At 38.5% G+C, this 19558-nt stretch overlaps 1 protein-coding gene across 1 annotated transcript; it reads left to right on the top strand.

The window, feature by feature from the left end:
- Nucleotides 1-15400: 15400 nt before the first annotated feature.
- LOC145073552 (uncharacterized) lies at nt 15401-18777 on the top strand. The gene is made up of 3 exons (XM_079020095.1): nt 15401-15645; nt 16906-17021; nt 18428-18777. The coding sequence occupies exons 2-3, from the start codon at nt 16972-16974 to the stop codon at nt 18645-18647; spliced, it is 270 nt and encodes an 89-aa protein (XP_078876221.1). The 5' UTR covers nt 15401-15645; nt 16906-16971; the 3' UTR covers nt 18648-18777.
- Nucleotides 18778-19558: the final 781 nt, after the last annotated feature.

The raw sequence follows: 19558 nt of genomic DNA, 5'->3' as shown, positions 1-19558 counted from the left end.
ATGATACTTGAGAGAGAATGGAAGTTCTTTGGCTTGAAAATGGAAGAAATGAAGAAAAAGGTGTAAACTCATGTATTTAACATGAGTTCACGGCCATAAGAGAGTTTACGGCCCAAACTCATAAAGTTTGGCCGTAAACACCTCATTTTAGGTTTAGGGTTTAGTTTGTTTCACATTGAACCCTAGAAGATACTTCCCAAAACTTGTTTCTTGAATGCATTATGATTAGAACACCCAAAAGACTCTAAACAGTGCTAAAAGTTAGCAGAAAATAAGTCTGAGTGTGATTCAGTTGAACAATTGTACAAGATAGAAATTTCGGGTTGTCACATCACCTCATGAGGCTTCATTTGCCTCAAAGTGTACGCAATCACGTGACCCCTCTGTATCAGCACTACACCCAAACTCGTGATCAACGAATCACAATAAACCACAAAATCCTCAACACCCTTCAGCAAGGTCAAAATTGGAACCTCACACAATCTTTGTCTAAGGGTCTCAAAAGTTGCCTACTGCTCAGGCCCCCAGCCAAAAGTGATAGTATTCTTCGTCAACCGAGTCAAAGGAACAACTATATTAGAGAAATACTTAATGAACCTCCGATGGTAACTTGCCAACCCAAGGAAACTCCGAATATTAGATGGAGACCTCAGAACCTCCCACCTCATCACGACCTCGACCTTGGCCGGATCGACCAGAATACCGTTCTGGATGACAAGGTGCCCTAGAAACAACACCTCACACAACCAGAACTCACACTTGGAGAACTTCGCATAAAGTTTCTCTTTCCTTAGAGTCTCAAATACCTCCCACAAGTGCTCCTCATGCAGCTCCTGGATATTGGAATAGACCAAGATGTCATCAATGAATACAATCACAAACTTATCCATCATCGGCCTATATATGCAGTTCATGAGGTCCATGAATGCGGTTGGAGCATTGGTGATCCCAAAGGGCATCACCACGAACCCATAATGACCATAACAAGTTCGGAAGGCCGTCCTCTGCACATCCTCCCCTCTGACCCTCATCTGCTGATAACCTGAACATAGATCAATCTTGGAAAACCAAGATGCACCGTGAACCTAGTCAAACAAATCATCAATCCTCGACAGTGGATAACGGTTCTTCACCGTTCGCTTATTCAGCTCCTAGTAGTCAATACACATCCAATGCGTCCCATCCTTCTTCTTCACAAACATAATCGGTGTTCCCCACAGTGAACTATTCAATCGAATGAACCCCTTGTCTAACAGCTCCTGCAGCTGTGTAAACAACTCCTGCATCTCTAGAGGAGCTAACCGATACATTTCTTTGGCTATCGGAGCCGCACTTGGAACCAAGTCAATCCCAAACTCCACCTGCCTCTCAGGAGGCTACCCAAGCAAGTCCTCCATGAACACATCCGGGTACTCCCGTACAACCGACACATCATCCATAGTCGCCTTAGCCTTATCCCGGGTATCCATAACATCAACAACATATCTGAAACAACCCTGATGAAGATAGCGTCTGGCCCTAGCCACTGAACATAGAATCGGCCCACGCTAATCTCTATCTACCTGAACCACCAACTTTTCCCCACTTGGGGTCCGAATACGCACTAGCTTTTGCTCACAATCGATCACCACCCCCATTGGGGCTTAACCAGTCCATCCCTACAATAACCTTGTTCTCGCGCAAAGGGATGGGGACAATTCAATCAAATACTACTCGTTGAACATCTCAAGAAAACAACCCCAATAAACCCTCGATACCCAAACAGATCGATAATCCGTAATCTCAACCTCTAAGGGACAATCCAGTTTCCCAGGAGCTCCAACAAACCTCTTGCTAAGCGCAAGCGATACAAAAGATCGGGTAGCCCCTGAATTAAACAATATCAATGTAGAGATACCATTCACGAGGAACAATTCTAAAATAAAACATACAAATAAAAGCAGACAAATCAATATAAATAAAGAGATAAGGAGAAGATACATACCCGTCACCACATCAGGTGTTGCACGAGCCTCCTCGGCTGTCATTTGAAAAGCCTTGCTCTTCGCAACAGGCACATCCGCCTTTCCCTGACGGCCATCAGTAATCTGTAGAGTCACTAGAACGGGTGCTACCATTGGTCCTGCTGCTACCCAACTCGGACAATTGGCCTTCTTATGGCCCTCTGATTGCAATGGAAGAAAATCAGATCAGATACTGGGGTGGTGGTGGTAATAGCAGTACAATCCCTGCTAATATGAACCGTCCAACCACACTTGAAGCAGCAAGAACCACCCACCCTGCACGTCCCGTCATGTATCTTGCCGCACTTGCCGTAACGACTATATCCCTGCTGACCTCTCGATCTCAAATCAAAAACCTTGGGCCTCTTGTCTGAACCCTCTGAACTCGGAACCTGATCCGGCTTCCTCTTCTGCTCCATCTCCAAATCAATCTCTCTCTCTCTCTCTCTCTCTCTCTCTCTGGCCCTCGCTATCATATCATCTAGTGTCTTGAAACTGGATCGACTCACAAACTACCAGATATCACTCCTCAACATCTCATGGTATCTCTCCTTCTCCATCTCCTCATCCGTCACATACTGCGGAACCAACAAACGCCCTCTCGCGAAACATAGCGGTGATCTCAACCACCATCTCAGTAGTCTAATGGAGATCCTGAAACTCTCGCGTCAGCTGTTGGACCTCAATCACAGGCGTGAACTCGACCCAAAATCTCATCACAAAATCCTCCAAAGTCATGGACACAATCTCCTCACCTCCCAAGGCATGTCCTACCTCCTCCTACCAGTCTCGGGCTTTGTATTTCAGAAGACAGGAAGCAAGTTTGACCTTTACACCATCGGGACAAATGCTAATGTGGAAGGCATTAGCGACATCTACTAACCAACGTCTGATCGTGATCGGGTCCTTCTTCTCGAATAACTTTGAGGCTCTACATGCCCGGAACTCACGGAAAGTCAAAGTGCGAGTTCCCATCAATGTCACCATCTCATACCAAAAAGCACTCAAGCGCTCATCCAAAATCTCCAGAATTCCCTCCTTGACCATACCAAAGATCACAGGAGTCTGCTTAAGTATGTTGCGGGTAATCTCAAAAGAAACGAACTCCCACATCTGATCATCCAACTGTCCCGCTCCAGAACCCAAACCTGAACCCTCACCAACACCAGAACCACTAACCAGTATTCCTCAAAGGGTCACCATACTGAAAATAGACCATACAAACCATCAAAACATGCATAAATATATGTATCAAGGAGTCTCATACTTTACAAGCTTCATGGTATCATCGCAACTCTCCTTGACTCGAGTACGGATCCTCTTCTTCCAGTAATACGTGACCATACTACCTTCCACATCTATCCGTACTTTCCTCAAGGATTGCTTTAAATCCTCCAAGTCACTCCTTATCCATACATAAAATCCTCAACAAGACAAGGCTCCTAACACTAAATCTCTTCCTAGGTTTTCCTAGGGCAACCATCACACTACTCTTAGCCATCAGCTACAGAATCAACTCCCCCTAACATTTTCTAACAAGCTCATGAATACAATTACATATCGTCGACACTAGATAATTCTTCGAATGAAAGGTCTCACACTAAAATGGTTGTACTCAAACAAGAGTTACGCAATAGAGTTAAAACCAAAACTTATAAAATTATTTAGTCTAAAAAATATGTAGCTTAATATATTCACTTACTAGTTAGTTGAAGTTAATGGAAACTCCTAAAAGCACAAAGCAATCAACATTCATGCATCGAGTAATCAGAACAAGCATAATCTAACATGCTATTCTATCACCGACTGATCAGTACGAGCATGCAAGTTTACAATCCCATACAATAGCCATATAAAGGCATATCTCCTATCATTCTATCATGCAAATCCAGATCAGATCCTTAGCTTTAACTAGCATGCAATTTATAGATTCACAAATCAAAGCATATCATAAAATATGCATGGGTATTTTGGGATAACTTACTTGAGCTCGGTCGATTGCATACACCACACCCTTTTTTTCTTTTATTAGAAAACCCTTTTACAAAACATTTTTTTTTGAAAAATCTACCAAACCCTCAGTTTGAGTTCAACACACCCGAGAATATGTCCTAATCCCTCAAACCAAGACTATGATACCAACTTGTAATGTCCCAAAAATTAAGACAAAAAATTTTGATTTTTATATTAATAAAACCATTATGCATAACAATATCATAAAACCTTAGTGAAATTAGAGTATATCAAATAATATCCAAGTACAATAAGAGTCATATAAAATGCGGAACAATGTGGTGTGTGCACTACAATCATCCTGAACTCTTCCCCTTTGAACCAAAAGTACCTGAAACATAAATTGAGAACCGTAAGCATAAAGCTTAGTGAGTTCCTCAAAATCCCACATACCATACATATCAAACATATAATGGGCCCTACTTGTCATCGGGCCCCACCCGACATCTAGCCCTATTAGGAATAGATCTGTCAGTCATCAGGCCCCGCCTGGCATCGGGCCCCACCTGGTATACATACAAACACATAAACACATGCAAAAATCATAAAGATAAATCACATACAATATAATCATTAGGCCCCGCCCGACATCGGGCCCCGCACGGTATACATATAAACACGTATCATACATGCAAGAGTCATGCAGACAACTAATATCCTAATAATAATAAACCATGGGCTGACATTGGTGCCTTCGACCCACCAAACACAGTGTGGAAACTCACCACAAGTTGTTGAGTCTCTCAAATAAAATCTCAATCAGCTGATTTGGAAAATCCCCACACAGTAACACCCTTAAATAATATCCAATTAATAATTGGACCTCGACCCATAATCAAGCATCTAAATTACTTGTCCAACATCCATGGTAAAAGACCATTTTACCCTTTTCTTTGTTGGCCCAAAACCAAGGCCCAACCCATTTGCTCAAAATGCCTAAATTCCTAAATAGCATCAAAAGGCCTAGTATGGCCCAACTTCCTAATTGGGCCCAAAAATCATCATGGACCTGATTCCAAGAAAGCCCATAGTCTATCCATAACTCAAAGTTAGAAGTCGAATGGCCCAACAGGGCCCAAACCCTAAATACCCAAAATATGGCCCAAACCCATGAAAGTCAACCCAAAAGTCAAACAGCTGAGTATACTGGGTATACTCAGGCTTACGCTTAGCATACTCCTTTCGGGGCCAGTAGGCGCAACGTACCAGCTGGGTATGCCCCGTATACTCAACTAATTCAACCCACTAAGCACTTCATCAGTTAAGTCATCATGCCAAACTCTCAGATCTGGTACTAAGTGGTTACTTAACACGTAAAGTTGGCAACTTTACTCACATGTATGTCTTAATAAGACCCGAAACTCAAAGAGAACCATAACAAGGAACCTAACACATTCATGGACCATAATATCTCATAAAGGTTGCATTTTTATGGACAAGGGACCTTAAATGTGCTAAGATCTAACATCCATGGCTTCTGGAGTAGACCATAGTCTCAAATATGGCATAAAAGACCCAAAAATGCACAAATAACACCCTAAGTTGGATATAACATAAAGAACCATCAAGATGAGAGCCTTTTACCTCAAATGACTTGCTAAGATGAAGATGACTCTGGATCTACAAGCTCAAGCCACTACCAAGCAACCTCCAAGTGTTTTTCTTCTTTTACTTCACCAAAACTCACTTTTAAGCTCAAATCTCACAAATGACAATTAGGGTTTCGATCTCAGGGCATAGAGTGGCGGAGGCTATTCAATAGAAGGTCCAAGGGTGTCTTAAGTTGTTTAAATAGGGCACAAACCCTAAAAATTAGGGTATGCCCCTGCATTACTTACGCCATGCGTGCTCCTACGTACGCCTCATGTACGTGGTGAACCGCAATCGATCGATGAGCTAGTACGCTAACCGTACTCATAGAGTACTCCCCGCATACTAGATAGGGACTTAAATGATAGAAAATTTTGCATTAAGGGTTAAAAAAGAAGCATACCGAATCTCGAATGTTACAAAATTTTGGGACGTTACAGGACGCTTATTTGGCTCTTTACCACCACCCTAATTGCACCCGCCTACAACCCCATCAATTCAATATGGTTTCTTTACTCCTAAAAAACTTGTAAGAAAAAGTAAAACTCAACATTGTTTCACTACTAGCATTAGTCATCTTCTTTGTTAAGCAACACCACATACATTCATGATTTTTAAATTCTCTCCTCCCCTATCCCTCCCTCTTCTCTCTATCTCTAATTTTTCTCATCTGGCGACTAGGTTTCTACCGTCTCCAGCTTCTTTAGGAAAATCATAAACCACCATAACCGTCAAGAAATCAAAATCTTGTAATATTATATTAGTATAGGGTTGGATTTTAAACTTGTAAAATTCTAGGGTTTGAAATTTAAATTGTCTAAATTAAACTTTTAATCACAAAACGTAAATTTCAAAACTTGAGGGCAAGTTTTAAACTTTTAAAACATAGAGGATCAAATAACAAATAATCTTAATTAACAATTAATTCCATAATTATCCATATTTGATTTATTTAATGATTTCTTGCAAAACAATTTACCAATTTAATTAAATTAGTTAATCAATTATCACGTAAGGAAACAAATATTTAATTAATTGATAAATATCTTCAATTAGGTCAAGAATATAGTCATATATATCATAAAATCGGATTTATATTGATCTAATATGATTAAGGCAAGTATCTCAAAGATAAACAGCAAGAAATCCCGAAGTTTCCTCTTTCTGACGCTCGAACTCGCCGAGTACCTAGATGGACTCGCCGAGTACCACCATGGGACTCACCGAGTTCATCAGCCAGAGGATAAAAAAAAAAATTCAGCAACAAACAAGCAATCAAAGTATGAATTCAATAAAAACCAATCTAGGCTCTGATACACTGATAGGTTTTAGCCATATTAACATTCCTATGTGCACATGCAACCCTAATACTTGGATCTAGGTTTCTCTAATTGAACATACATTGAATCCAAGACTTCTAATGGCTAATAGACAATAATAACAATATGAAATCAGAGATTAGAAGTTTACCTTGAATCACTTGCTTGATCTTGTTGTCCTTGAGGCTTTAGAGTCATAATTATCACTCCTCTAATGGCTTACTAACACCAACTAGCAAGAAGATGATTTAGGAGAGAGGAGAGGGGAGGAAGAATTTATCCAGGGTTTCCTTAGAGACGAGTATGTTGAATTCCCTCAACCCCTAGGGTCTATTTATACTAGTAAGGCTCTTAGGGTTTCACATTTAAACCCTAATTGGATAACTTAAGCCCTAAGCAATCCAAATCCTTTCCATGATAAGCCTTGGACGATTTTATGGCTATCCTTAGCCCTAGAAATCGTCCACCCCTTATCCATAAAGGATATTTAGCCCAAAGTGCAACTATCAAACAATTGACAGTTTATACCCGTTTATTTAATTAATCTCTTTAAGTCACCAAATTAATTCCTAATTAATTTATGACTTATATTAATCAAATAACAATATTATTATTCCTTATATTATTCTTATAATATATTAATAATATTCCTTCTCTCATTATAAATCATCCTGTCAAGTTGCTATGGTGAAGGCAACCCAAAAGGACCATGCTCAACCGGGTTAAATACTTGCCTTATATAGTTGCAGCCTTAGACACTATTCCAACAGTCTCCCACTTGGATAAGTCTAGTAACTATATATACAAGTATATTCCGATTAGCAATCGTAGCTCTCAAAGACATTGTCAAACTCTGATCTAATCAATCTTGTCCTTCAGATAAGGGATCGTACAGTCCTCTGTTTAGATATCATGCTGACAATTCTATGGAACAATTTGTCTAGCATTTGGTTTCTCGATCTTCGATTTATTTGACATAGAACTTACTCGAACACATCAATTTAGTTCTGACCGGGCCCGACACATAAGTCAAATCAAATCATCGAGTGGCCGAGATATCGCTTTTACCCTCTTGGGATAAAAGTAATAGATAAACTTTGACTTATATGCATTTACTTATTCATTAATCAACTATACATAATAATGCGTTTTATAACATCAAGTTACTGATGCGGTTTCGCATTATCAATGTACAACCAATTAACAAATAACAAACCATATATCTAGGTTTTAAGACTATATGATATTATCGCCTTGCAATCACCCTTTTATCATATTCCATTAGGTGATTCCAGAAAGCGCGGGTTTGTTCCAATGCTCAAAACTAATTCATAAGCACTCATGAATGTTGCAGCAAACTTTTGCTATGTCTAATACCATTTAGACAATCTACACGCCAATTCATGACAATCTTCATTCATATCTATTTCCAACATATGAACGATTGTGGACAATTTGAACAATTCGATTATTCTTAATAAACTCAATTATTCTGGAAGTCAAAACATGCTAAATGAAACAATAGTTAAACAATTAACATAAGACAGTAACATTACTCATAAATAATACTCTTTTATTTAATCATCAAATGTTAATTACATTTATCTATTACACGTTTCTACTACTATCTAATCTATACTAATATCATCCTTCATCCCAATACTCCTAGCATGCTGCAAGTGCTTAACCCTACTCAGTCCTTTCGTAAGCGGATCTGCTGGGCTATCTTCTGATGATATCCTCTTCACTACGAGTTGTCCTTCTTCTACACAATGTCTAATAAAGAGATATTTTCTGTCGATATGCCGAGATCTACCATGATCCCTCGGTTCCTTGGTCAAGGCAACCGCTCCTTCATTATCACAGAAAATCTCCATGGGCTCCTTTATGGCAGGTACAACTCCAAGAGCACCGATGAAGTTCTTTAACCATATTGCCTCCTTCGACGCTTCGCTCGCTGCAATGTACTCTGATTCGCACGTTGAATCAGCTACGGTTTCCTGCTTGGAGCTTTTCCAAGTCACTGCTCCTCCATTCAAGGTAAAGACCCAGCCCGACTGCAAACAGTAGTTGTCCCTGTCGGTCTGAAAGCCGGCGTCACTATACCCTCTCACCTTCAATTCATCACTCCCTCCGAGGACTAAGAACCATTCCTTCATCCTCCAAAGGTACTTAAGGATATTCTTAACCGCAATCCAATGGGCTCTGTCAGGGTTCCCTTGATATCTGCTAACCATGCTCAAAGCAAAGGCTACATCAGGGCGAGTACAAGTCATAGCATACATGATTGAGCCAACTGCGGAAGTGTATGGTACTCGGCTCATTTCTGCTATTTCAGCTTCGGTACTCGGACTTTGAGTCTTACTCAACTTGGCATTACTTTGTATCGGTAATTCTCCCTTCTTCGAGTTTTCCATACTAAAACATTTTAGTACTTTATCTAAGTAAGTGTTCTGACTAAGTCCTATTAGTCTCTTACTTCGCTCTCTCACTATCCTTATTCCCAAAATATAGGAAGCCTCTCCGAGGTCCTTCATAGCGAAGCATTTCCCGAGCCAGGACTTAACCTCCTGCAGAGTCGGGACGTCGTTTCCTATGAGTAGTATGTCGTCGACATACAGAACGAGGAAGCTTACTATACTCCCACTGGCTTTGACATATACACATGATTCATCTTCGCTTCGTACAAATCCAAACTCTTTGACTTTCTCATCGAAGCAAAGATTCCATCTGCGAGACACTTGCTTAAGTCCATAAATGTACTTCTCAAGCTTACACACTCTATTCGGATGCTTCGGATTGAAAAAACCCTCTGGCTGAGCCATGTAAACATCCTCGGCCAACTTTCCATTAAGGAAAGCGGTTTTGGCATCCATTTGCCAAATCTCATAATCATGAAATGCGGCAATAGCTAGCATCACTCTAATAGATTTTATCTTTGCAACTGGTGAGAAGGTCTCATCATAGTCAACTTCAGGAGTTTGAGTAAAGCCCTTCGCAACCAATCGCGCTTTATATGTGTGTACGTTTCCATCCACGTCGGTCTTCTTCTTGAAGATCCATTTGCACCCAACGGTCTTACGTCCAGGCACATTATCAACCAAATTCCAAACTTGGTTGTCATACATGGACTGGATCTCGTTGTCCATCGCCTCTTTCCATTTTACAGACTCCGGGCCTGCCATGGCTTCCCTATAGCTATTAGGTTCATCTAGATTTATTAGTGTACCATCACTAATATACGTGTCCCCTTCAGTAGTAATATGAAAACCATAAAACTAGGGTTGAACTCTAACTCTTTCGGAACGTCTAAGAGGTAAGGACTCGTCAATTGGTTCAACCGAAGTTTCCTCCTCGGGTTGAGTGCCAGCGGTAGAGGTTCCTTCATCTATCGACTCTTGAATCTCTTCAAGCTCGATTTGCCTCCCACTGTCTCCTTGGCTTGTGAGTTCTTGCTCTCGGAAAACTCCTCTCCTCGCAACAAAGACAACATTGTCCTTCGGTCTATAGAAGAGATATCCAAAGGATTTCTGCGAGTAGCCGATGAAAATACATCGCTCACTACGGGGTTCGAGCTTGTCGTGAGTAACTCGTCTTACGAAAGCCTCGCAACCCCAAACCTTGATATGTGCCAAAGAGGGAGCTTTCCCTGTCCATATTTTGTGAGGTGTTTTGGCAACCTTCTTAGTAGGGACTCGGTTAAGGATATGGGCGGCAGTCTCTAAGGCATACCCCTAAAAAGAGATAGGTAGTGAAGCACGACTCATCATAGAGCGAACCATGTCTAACAAGGTTCGATTACGCCTTTCTGCCACACCATTCAACTGCGGTGTCCTAGGTGGCGTCAATTGTGAAACTATTCCACACTCCTTGAGATAATCGTGGAATTCAAGACTTAGGTACTCTCCTCCTCGATCGGATCGAAGCATCTTGATTTTCCTGCCCAAATGATTCTGCACTTCATCCTTGAATTCTTTGAACTTTTCAAATGTTTCTGACTTTTGCTTGATTAAGTAGATATACCCATATCTACTATAGTCATCGGTAAAAGTCACATAGAAGCGGTTCCCATCCTTTGTGGTTGATCTAAACGGTCCACATACATCGGTATGTATTAGGTTTAATAGACCCTCACCCCTTTCACACATACTTATGAAGGGTGACTTAATCATCTTTCCAAGCAAGCAAGACTCGCATGTGTCATCTTCCCTAAGGTCGAATGACTCCAACACTCCATCCTTTTGGAGTTGGGCTATGCGCTTCTTGTTGACATGTCCAAGATGACAATGCCACAAGGATGCTCTATCCATACTATTGGAAGAATCCATGCATAAAACATCATTTCCTAAGTTATCTACAATCATAACAGTTTCATAACTTCCATTACATGGTATAGCTTCAAGATATAAGACACCATTTAGATAAGCAAGAATAGAACCATTCTCATTATTAAAAGAAAATCTAAAACCTTGTTTAAACAAACCATGAAATGAAATGATGTTTCTATCCATTTCTGGTGAATAGCAACAATTGTTCAAATCTAAAGATAAACCATTCCTAAGCACTAAAGAATACACTCCAATCTTGGTCACAGGCGACGATCTTCTGTTCCCCATGATTAGATTTATTCTTCCATGCTCCACATCCCTATTTCTTCTCAGTCCCTGCAATTCAGAACAAATATGGTAACCACAACCGGTATCAAGGACCCAAGAAATAGCATGAGATGAATCGTTAGATTTAATTGTATATATACATGCGAAAGACGGCTTGATCTTTCCTTCCCTTATGGCTTGCAGGTAGTCTGGGCAGCTTCTCTTCCAATGCCCTATTTTATGGCAATGATGGCACTCTGCCTCCTTAGGGTTAGGACAGGGTTTAGCAGGATCAACTTTGGTCCCACTAGAAGAGGAACCATCTCGGGACTTTCCCTTGCGGTGGCCCTTAGACGGAGCCTTCCTATTCTTGCCTCTTCCTTGCCCAATGGCCAAAACAGGAGCAGTGGGTGGATTGGGAGTGGGTGCAACAGACTTGTCCTTTAGGTTGCTTTCAGCAACGCTTAGGAGACCTTGGAGCTTGCTTAGGGTGACCTCTTCCTTGTTCATGTGGTAGGTCATCCTAAATTGATTGTAACACGGAGGCAAAGAGTGAAGCACCATGTCGATCGCCAAGTCTTCCCCAAAGTCAACATTCAACTTGCGAAGACAATCGACATACCTTTGCATCTTTTGTAGGTGCACGGTAAGAGATTCTCCATGACCCATTTTAGCGGAAATCATGTTAGTGAAAATCTCGTAACGCTCTTGCCTCGCGTTCTGGTGGTATCTCTCCAACAAGTCTTGGTGCATTTCATACGGATACATGTCCTCATAGGACTTTTGGAATTCGGCATTCATGGTGGATATCATGATGCAATGTACCTTCGTTGCATCACGCTCGTGAGTTTCAAAAGCGGTCATTTCATCCGGAATAGTGATTTCAGGGTTGATTTTCTCGAGCTTCTCATCGAGGACATACTCCTTGTCCTCATAGCGAGCAATTGTGCGAATGTATCTTATCTATTCGCTAAAGTTCGTCCCATCGAAAGTGACCTTTTGACAAAGGCTCATCAATGTGAATGAACTAGCAGCAGCGTTGTTTGCGTTCGACATCTACAAATAGAAAGGACAAAGATAGATTAGAATATGAATCCCTAATTATCACCCAATAAGAAAATTACGGCTAGGATCCAACAACAATATTTACATATTGGAAAAGGGATGCCGTAATCTAACATGCAAACAATTTGAAGGTAAGTGAATGACGATTCACTAATTCTCCACCACAAAACATAACTATAAGTTCTAAATGTATTGAGAATTCCTAGGTTTAGATGAGATTCATTGAAACTTTTCAATGGCATGTTTCAATCTCGATATGCCCCTCTTGTTTGTGACTGGGATACCGAGGATCACAAAGTGGGTGTGAATTACCATGCAAATTTACATGGTGCCTTCATTGTAACGATCACCTATTCGATGTGCCGGTAAACCACACATGCTCCATCGAACTATGATAAACAATGAATCACCCTTTGCCACCTTTGCTTAGAACCAATTAGTGTGCCGGTAAACCACACGCGCTCCACTAACTTCTTAGCAAGGGTGAAAAGTGTAATTTCATGGGATTGCATCAATTCACTTTTCCTAAAGTAACTAAGATTGGGAAATTTTGGAAAACATGTAGCTACTTTGTATTTCATATTATACTTTTAATGAAGAGATGAGGTTGCCCTATCCCACCCGTTCGACTAACGACCCTCCACCGATCAAGCAAGCGGTGGGTGTGAGTGTATACCCATCAAGCGTCATTTTATAGGCAGCAACCTTATACCCACCTTATAGACCGACTTCGTGAATGAGGCCTACTAACGGTAAGACTAGCATTTTAATTATACATGTATATATATATATATATATTAATCTTGTAATATTATATTAGTATAGGGTTGGATTTTAAACTTGTAAAATTCTAAGGATTGAAATTTAAATTGTCTAAATTAAACTTTTAATCACAAAACATAAATTTCAAAACTTGAGGGCAAGTTTTAAACTTTTAAAACATAGAGGATCAAATAACAAATAATCTTAATTAACAATTAATTCCATAATTATCCATATTTGATTTATTTAATGATTTCTTGCAAAACAATTTACCAATTTAATTAAATTAATTAATCAATTATCACGTAAGGAAACAAATATTTAATTAATTGATAAATATCTTCAATTAGGTCAAGAATATAGTCATATATATCATAAAATCGGATTTATATTGATCTAATATGATTAAGGCAAGTATCTCAAAGATAAACAGCAAGAAATCCCGAAGTTTCCTCCTTCTGACGCTCGAACTCGCCGAGTACCCAGATGGACTCGCCGAGTTGAGCCTACTCGCCGAGTACCACCATGGGACTCGCCGAGTTCATCAGCCAGAGGACAAAAAAAACGACTTTTTCAGCAACAAACAAGCAATCAAAGTATGAATTCAATAGAAACCAATCTAGGCTCTGATACCACTGATGGGTTTTAGCCATATGAACATTCCTATGTGCACATGCAACCCTAATGCTTGGATCTAGGTTTTTCCAATTGAACATACATTGAATCCAAGACTTCTAATGGCTAATAGACTATAATAACAATATGAAATCAGATATTAGAAGTTTACCTTGAATCACTTGCTTGATCTTGTTGTCCTTGAGGCTTTAGAGTCACAATTGTCACTCCTCTAATGGCTTACAAACACCAACTAGCAAGAAGATGATTTAGGAGAGAGGAGAGGGGAGGAAGAATTCAGCCAGGGTTTCCATAGAGACAAGTGTGTCGAATTCCGTCAACCCCTAGGGTCTATTTATACTAGTAAGGCTCCTAGGGTTTCACCCTTAAACCCTAATTGGATAACTTAAGCCCTAAGCAATCCAAATCCTTTCCATGATAAGCCTTGGACGATTTTATGGCTATCCTTAGCCCTAGAAATTGTCCACCCCTCATCCATAAAGGATATTTAGCCCAAAGTGCAACTATCAAACAATTGACAGTTTATACCCTTTTATTTAATTAATCTCTTTAAGTCACCAAATTAATTCCTAATTAATTTATGACTTATATTAATCAAATAACAATATTATTATTCCTTATATTATTCTTATAATATATTAATAATATTCCTTCTCTCATTATAAATCATCCTGTCAAGTTGCTATGGTGAAGGCAACCCAAAAGGACCATGCTCAACCGGGTCAAATACTTGCCTTATATAGTTGCAGCATTAGACACTATTCCAACAGTTTGGATCTCTATCACTGAAATAGAAAAGGAAAACAGGATTGGATGTTAGGAAAACGTCACAATAGTGGTGTTGAAGAAGCCGACGAGATTTAAATTTTCTTGTTGAAGCTTTCCCATTTGATTCAACATCCTTCACCTTAAACTCATGCAACTTTCCCTTGGTAGTATAAAAATTAGAAAATGTCATTATAGTACAATCAACTATTGTTATTTATCCGATTTTGGTCACTAAACTTTTTTTTTGCGCAATATGTCATTAAACTTACAAGTTACCTTTCAATTATGGAAAATGACACTCTAACACAACCAGTTGTTGTATTTTGTCTATAAAGTATTTTATTTATGCAATTAATCATTGAACTATTATAACATCCTGTTTTTCGGCATGTTATAATTTATGCATTTTAATTATTTATTGAAGTTATAATAATAATAATAATAATAATAATAATAATAATAATAATGATGATGATGGTAGTGACAAAAATAAATCGGATAAATGAGCTAAAGTCAAGAATATGTGGAAGAGGGGCTAAAAGGGACCATAATAGAAACCTAAAGTGGATGGGTTTGTTGCTGGGGGTATTTCTGCCAATTCGGCAAACCCTAGGGCCAGCTATAAACTGAATTTAACATCCATATTGATCGGGGTTTGTTTTGGGGGCCACGTTTTCAATCAAGGGGAAGACTTAACCCTAGCACCCAAAAAAGTTGTTGCTGCCGCTTCTTCTAATCATAGAGACATACAGATCGAGGTACAGCAAGAGAAGCCCAGAGATAGAGATCGGGAAAGGTAAGAGGAGCCGCCGGAGGTTCATACCGGAGAAGAAGGAAGATCGACGGGTGAAGGGGGAGGGAGATGTGGTAATCACGTCCTTGCAAACCATTCAGGTAAACACCAACATCTTCTTCTTTTCTTTCTTTCTTGGCCGAGAACACCCAAAGCAATCATCACCACAACCGCCGGTGTGCGTTTTCTGCCACCACAGACCACCGCAAGGTGGTTGTGGGTGTGTGTCAGTGTTATATATATATATATATATATATATATATATATATATATATATATATATATATATATATATATTTATGCTTCCAGCCCTGTCCTCTGCAATGTATTTGTGTGCTGTGTGTTTGTTTGATGTTTTTCCGAGAACCACAGAGAACCATCACATGCAGCTCCCTGCTCCCGGTATCCACAACCCGTCGCCACCACCGGCCACCCATCAGGTGGCTTTGTGTGTATCTGTGTGTATAATGGAGTTGATTCCAGGCCATGTCTTTTTTTTTCTTTCAAGAATTTAAGTGTATGTCTGTGTGTTATTTTGGAAACACAGCCCATCACCACCATCGGCAGTCTTATACCGCCGGTGTTCCTCCCAACACCACCACAAACCACTATATTGTGTGGCTATGGGTTATGGGGCTTCTGATCATGTAAAGGATAAGTTTAAAGGCATAATGTAATTGTCCCCCTGTTGCTCTAAATATGAACGTGCTTTCCTTTTTGAGTATTTTGACCACCGTTGACCACCATTAACCACCACTAGACTTCCAGCAGATGGGTGAATGTGGTGGGCGAAATTTCCAACCTTTAGGTCTCAATGATAAGGCTTAATGGGTTAAGTTCATATGTTGAAACTATGAATTCAAGAGAATAATATTTCTTTTTTTTAAGCCTTTGCCTAACTAAGCTCCTAAACCATTAAGGGGTCGATTGATAGTTGTTGACCGAGTCCACATCTGCCTGAGTTTATGCTGTTTGATTATTTTTTTATGGCGAGTGATGAAAAATGACCATATTACCCTTGTGTTGTCTCTTGTGCTGGATCAAGAAACAAACATAAACATAAGGGGCTGATTTTAAATACACACAAATATACACACATACACACCATTATCATTCATGAATATTTTTGTTGGATGTTAGTTTTAAGACTATTTTTGTCATTATGTATCAAAAAATTCAGTAAATATCTTCTTCATGCTTTCATGGATTTTCACCTCAACAGGTCCATACATTTGATTCCTATGAACTAAACTTTGATTTGTTGTTGCTTCATCTTTCACTGCATTTTTACCTTCAAAACTGATCATATATATAATGACACATGATTTATTGAAAACTAATATAAGAAATTGGTGAAACAGATTAAAAGATATAATCAATCTTTGAGTTCTACAAGAAGTTGTTATTCCCCAAATTGATTCCAAGTAATGGCAAGTCAAGAGAATGTGAAGCATATTGAGGACTGCTCTGTGTCCAAGTAACTTCTTTTTAACTTTTTCTATTGTAGAATTGTACTTTTAATCCTTTTTCATACCTAAGTCATTCAACTTTAAAAATATCTACACAATTATAGCATTCTATTTTCAGTTTTTCTTTTTCTTATTAGGACATTATATTTTGAAGAGTAAATTACACGAATGGTCCCTATGGTTTAGGGTAATTTGCACGTTTGGTCCCTAACTTATTTTTTTTAACTCGGAAGATCCCTACAGTTTGTTTTTGTTGCGCACTTGGTCCTTGTCTTATCTAAAAAGATTAATTTGCCTTTGATTTTTTAATATATTTAAATAAACACACCCCCAACCCCACTTCCACCTCACCTTACCTACTCCACCTTATTTAAATAAATTAAAAAATTATGGGCAAATAGTCTTTTTAGGTAAGACAGGGAGGGACCAAGCACGCAACAAAAACAAACTTTAGGGACATTTCTAGTTAAAAAAATAAGTTAGGGATCAAATGTGCAAATTACCCCAAACCATAGGGACCATTCGTGTAATTTACTCTATTTTGAAAAATCTACCCACTTATAGCATTGAAAATTGCTTGTATTTGGATGACATTTCTATAATTAGGCTGATTTTCCAAAGTAGGATGCTATCTTAAACAATTCAATGGAAGTTTGTAAACCCTATAAAATTACTAAAGATATGTGTATAGATATGGATATTCTTTAAATAAAATAAACATCATCCCATCTTTGTCTAACATATTTATTTGATTTCTTAAATATTTCTAGAATTATTACTTTTAAAAATATGACCATTTTCTGTAATGATAATTTTGTTAAGTTTCAGTTATATAATCAGTCATTTTTTGAAAAAGAAACAAAAAAGAACTTGTTACGAAACAAGTCGTACTTCAAAAAATTTGTTGACGAATCAAAGTTTTCATTTTGTTTTATAATATGATAAAACAATTGATGCATCTATTTGTATAACGTTAGAAAAATTGCCTTCCATATATTTATGTTTTAAATGATTAATGGTTACTAAAAGATGCCATGTTTTTGGCTTATTGTTAGAAAAAGTATTTACATTTTAAAAACTTTGTCATCATTTATAAATATGCTTTCATAAAACTATAATCCCACATAATTAAGTTTTCAGTCTTTGCTCTCTTGCAATTTTTATATCGTGTCTCATGTTACTTTCATAATTGCTCAGGAGGCCATGTTTATATAAAGGGTTACATATGTTCATATATGCAACAAATTTATGCATCAAAATGGTATTTTATACAAACAAACATCATAAAACATAAATTTGCAAGCAAATGAAACGTTGTTGCATAATTTGGTAGAAAATATTTAGCACATTATCACAATATCATCCAATAAGGAGAATAAAAAAAATAAAAAGTTTTCCATTTTGATATTTGCAGCGCATTGGGGACATGGGTGTTCTCAGTGGCAGGTGCTTTGATTGCGATACCTGTAGGAATAAAGAGGAAATCATTAGCGCCACTTGTGTTTTTTGGGACAACAGGGACGATGGTTGATATAATTATGGGAATTAGTGCTTGTGAAAGAGAACATGCTGAACGCCAACAACAGCAAAATTCACTTTCTGTTTCTGTTCCTGTTTCTGATGATGCTATCTGACGTGTCATCAAAGTTATATTGAGTTATCTATATTTTTGTAATGATCAAAAACTATGATAAATACATGATATGTAATAATTAATCCCCCTTTTTCCAAGTTCAAAAAAGATTTGACATGATTTTATGGTTATTATCCGTTGTAGATAATTTATTGTTATCCATGATAATATTGTTTCACGTGTATGATGTAATGAATGAAACAAGAACTGGATCCATTGTGTATGTTGTAGTTGTGTACTTTTCATAAATTGTCAAAAGACGCACAAAAATGTTAACAAACTGTGAAGTATTTATCATAAATTGTAACAAACTTCGAACTTTGGAACTTTGTATTTGTTTCTAACGATTAAAATCTGTACAATATGTTTGTTGAGACTAAAGGTGAGGATGATGATGAAGTTGTTGATGATACACAAACAGTAAGTTGGGCGTTTAGTAGAAATGCACCCATTGAAGCTGAAGACAATGATCAAAGTATGGAATAAAGTCTTGAATTGTGAAAGTCATCCCTTGCGTGTAAGATTCTGTTTCCACTTCATTTTGTTCATATAATGGCATAAAGTCTTGGATTGTGAAAGTCATCTCTTGCGTGACTTCGAATTTTTCTGATATACCCCATAACCACATTCTTTCTTATTCAAATTGGACATCTCTACTCACATGAATGACCCCCGTGTTTGGGTCAAGCAATCTGTAGGATTTCCGTCCATGTCTCCATTCCTTCATGAACCATGGCCTTGCTTCGGTTATCAAGTTTCTGAAGATGGCCGCCAATCACTAACATGTGTGCCACACAAGCAAACACCCTTAAATGTTCAATGTTAGGTCTTCTACCGGTCCACAAGTTGTCGCCTTGAGTGTCTCTGTGGTCACCTTATGTAAAATATGTGAAATTACAAACTGCTTCATCA

This window comes from Lactuca serriola, chromosome 9 (assembly GCF_051521515.1).
Source record: "Lactuca serriola cultivar US96UC23 chromosome 9, Lser_US96UC23_V15, whole genome shotgun sequence".
NCBI classification, from domain to species: domain Eukaryota; kingdom Viridiplantae; phylum Streptophyta; class Magnoliopsida; order Asterales; family Asteraceae; genus Lactuca; species Lactuca serriola.
Note: the sequence above shows the minus strand (reverse complement) of the source record. Positions and strands in the feature narration are given on the sequence as shown.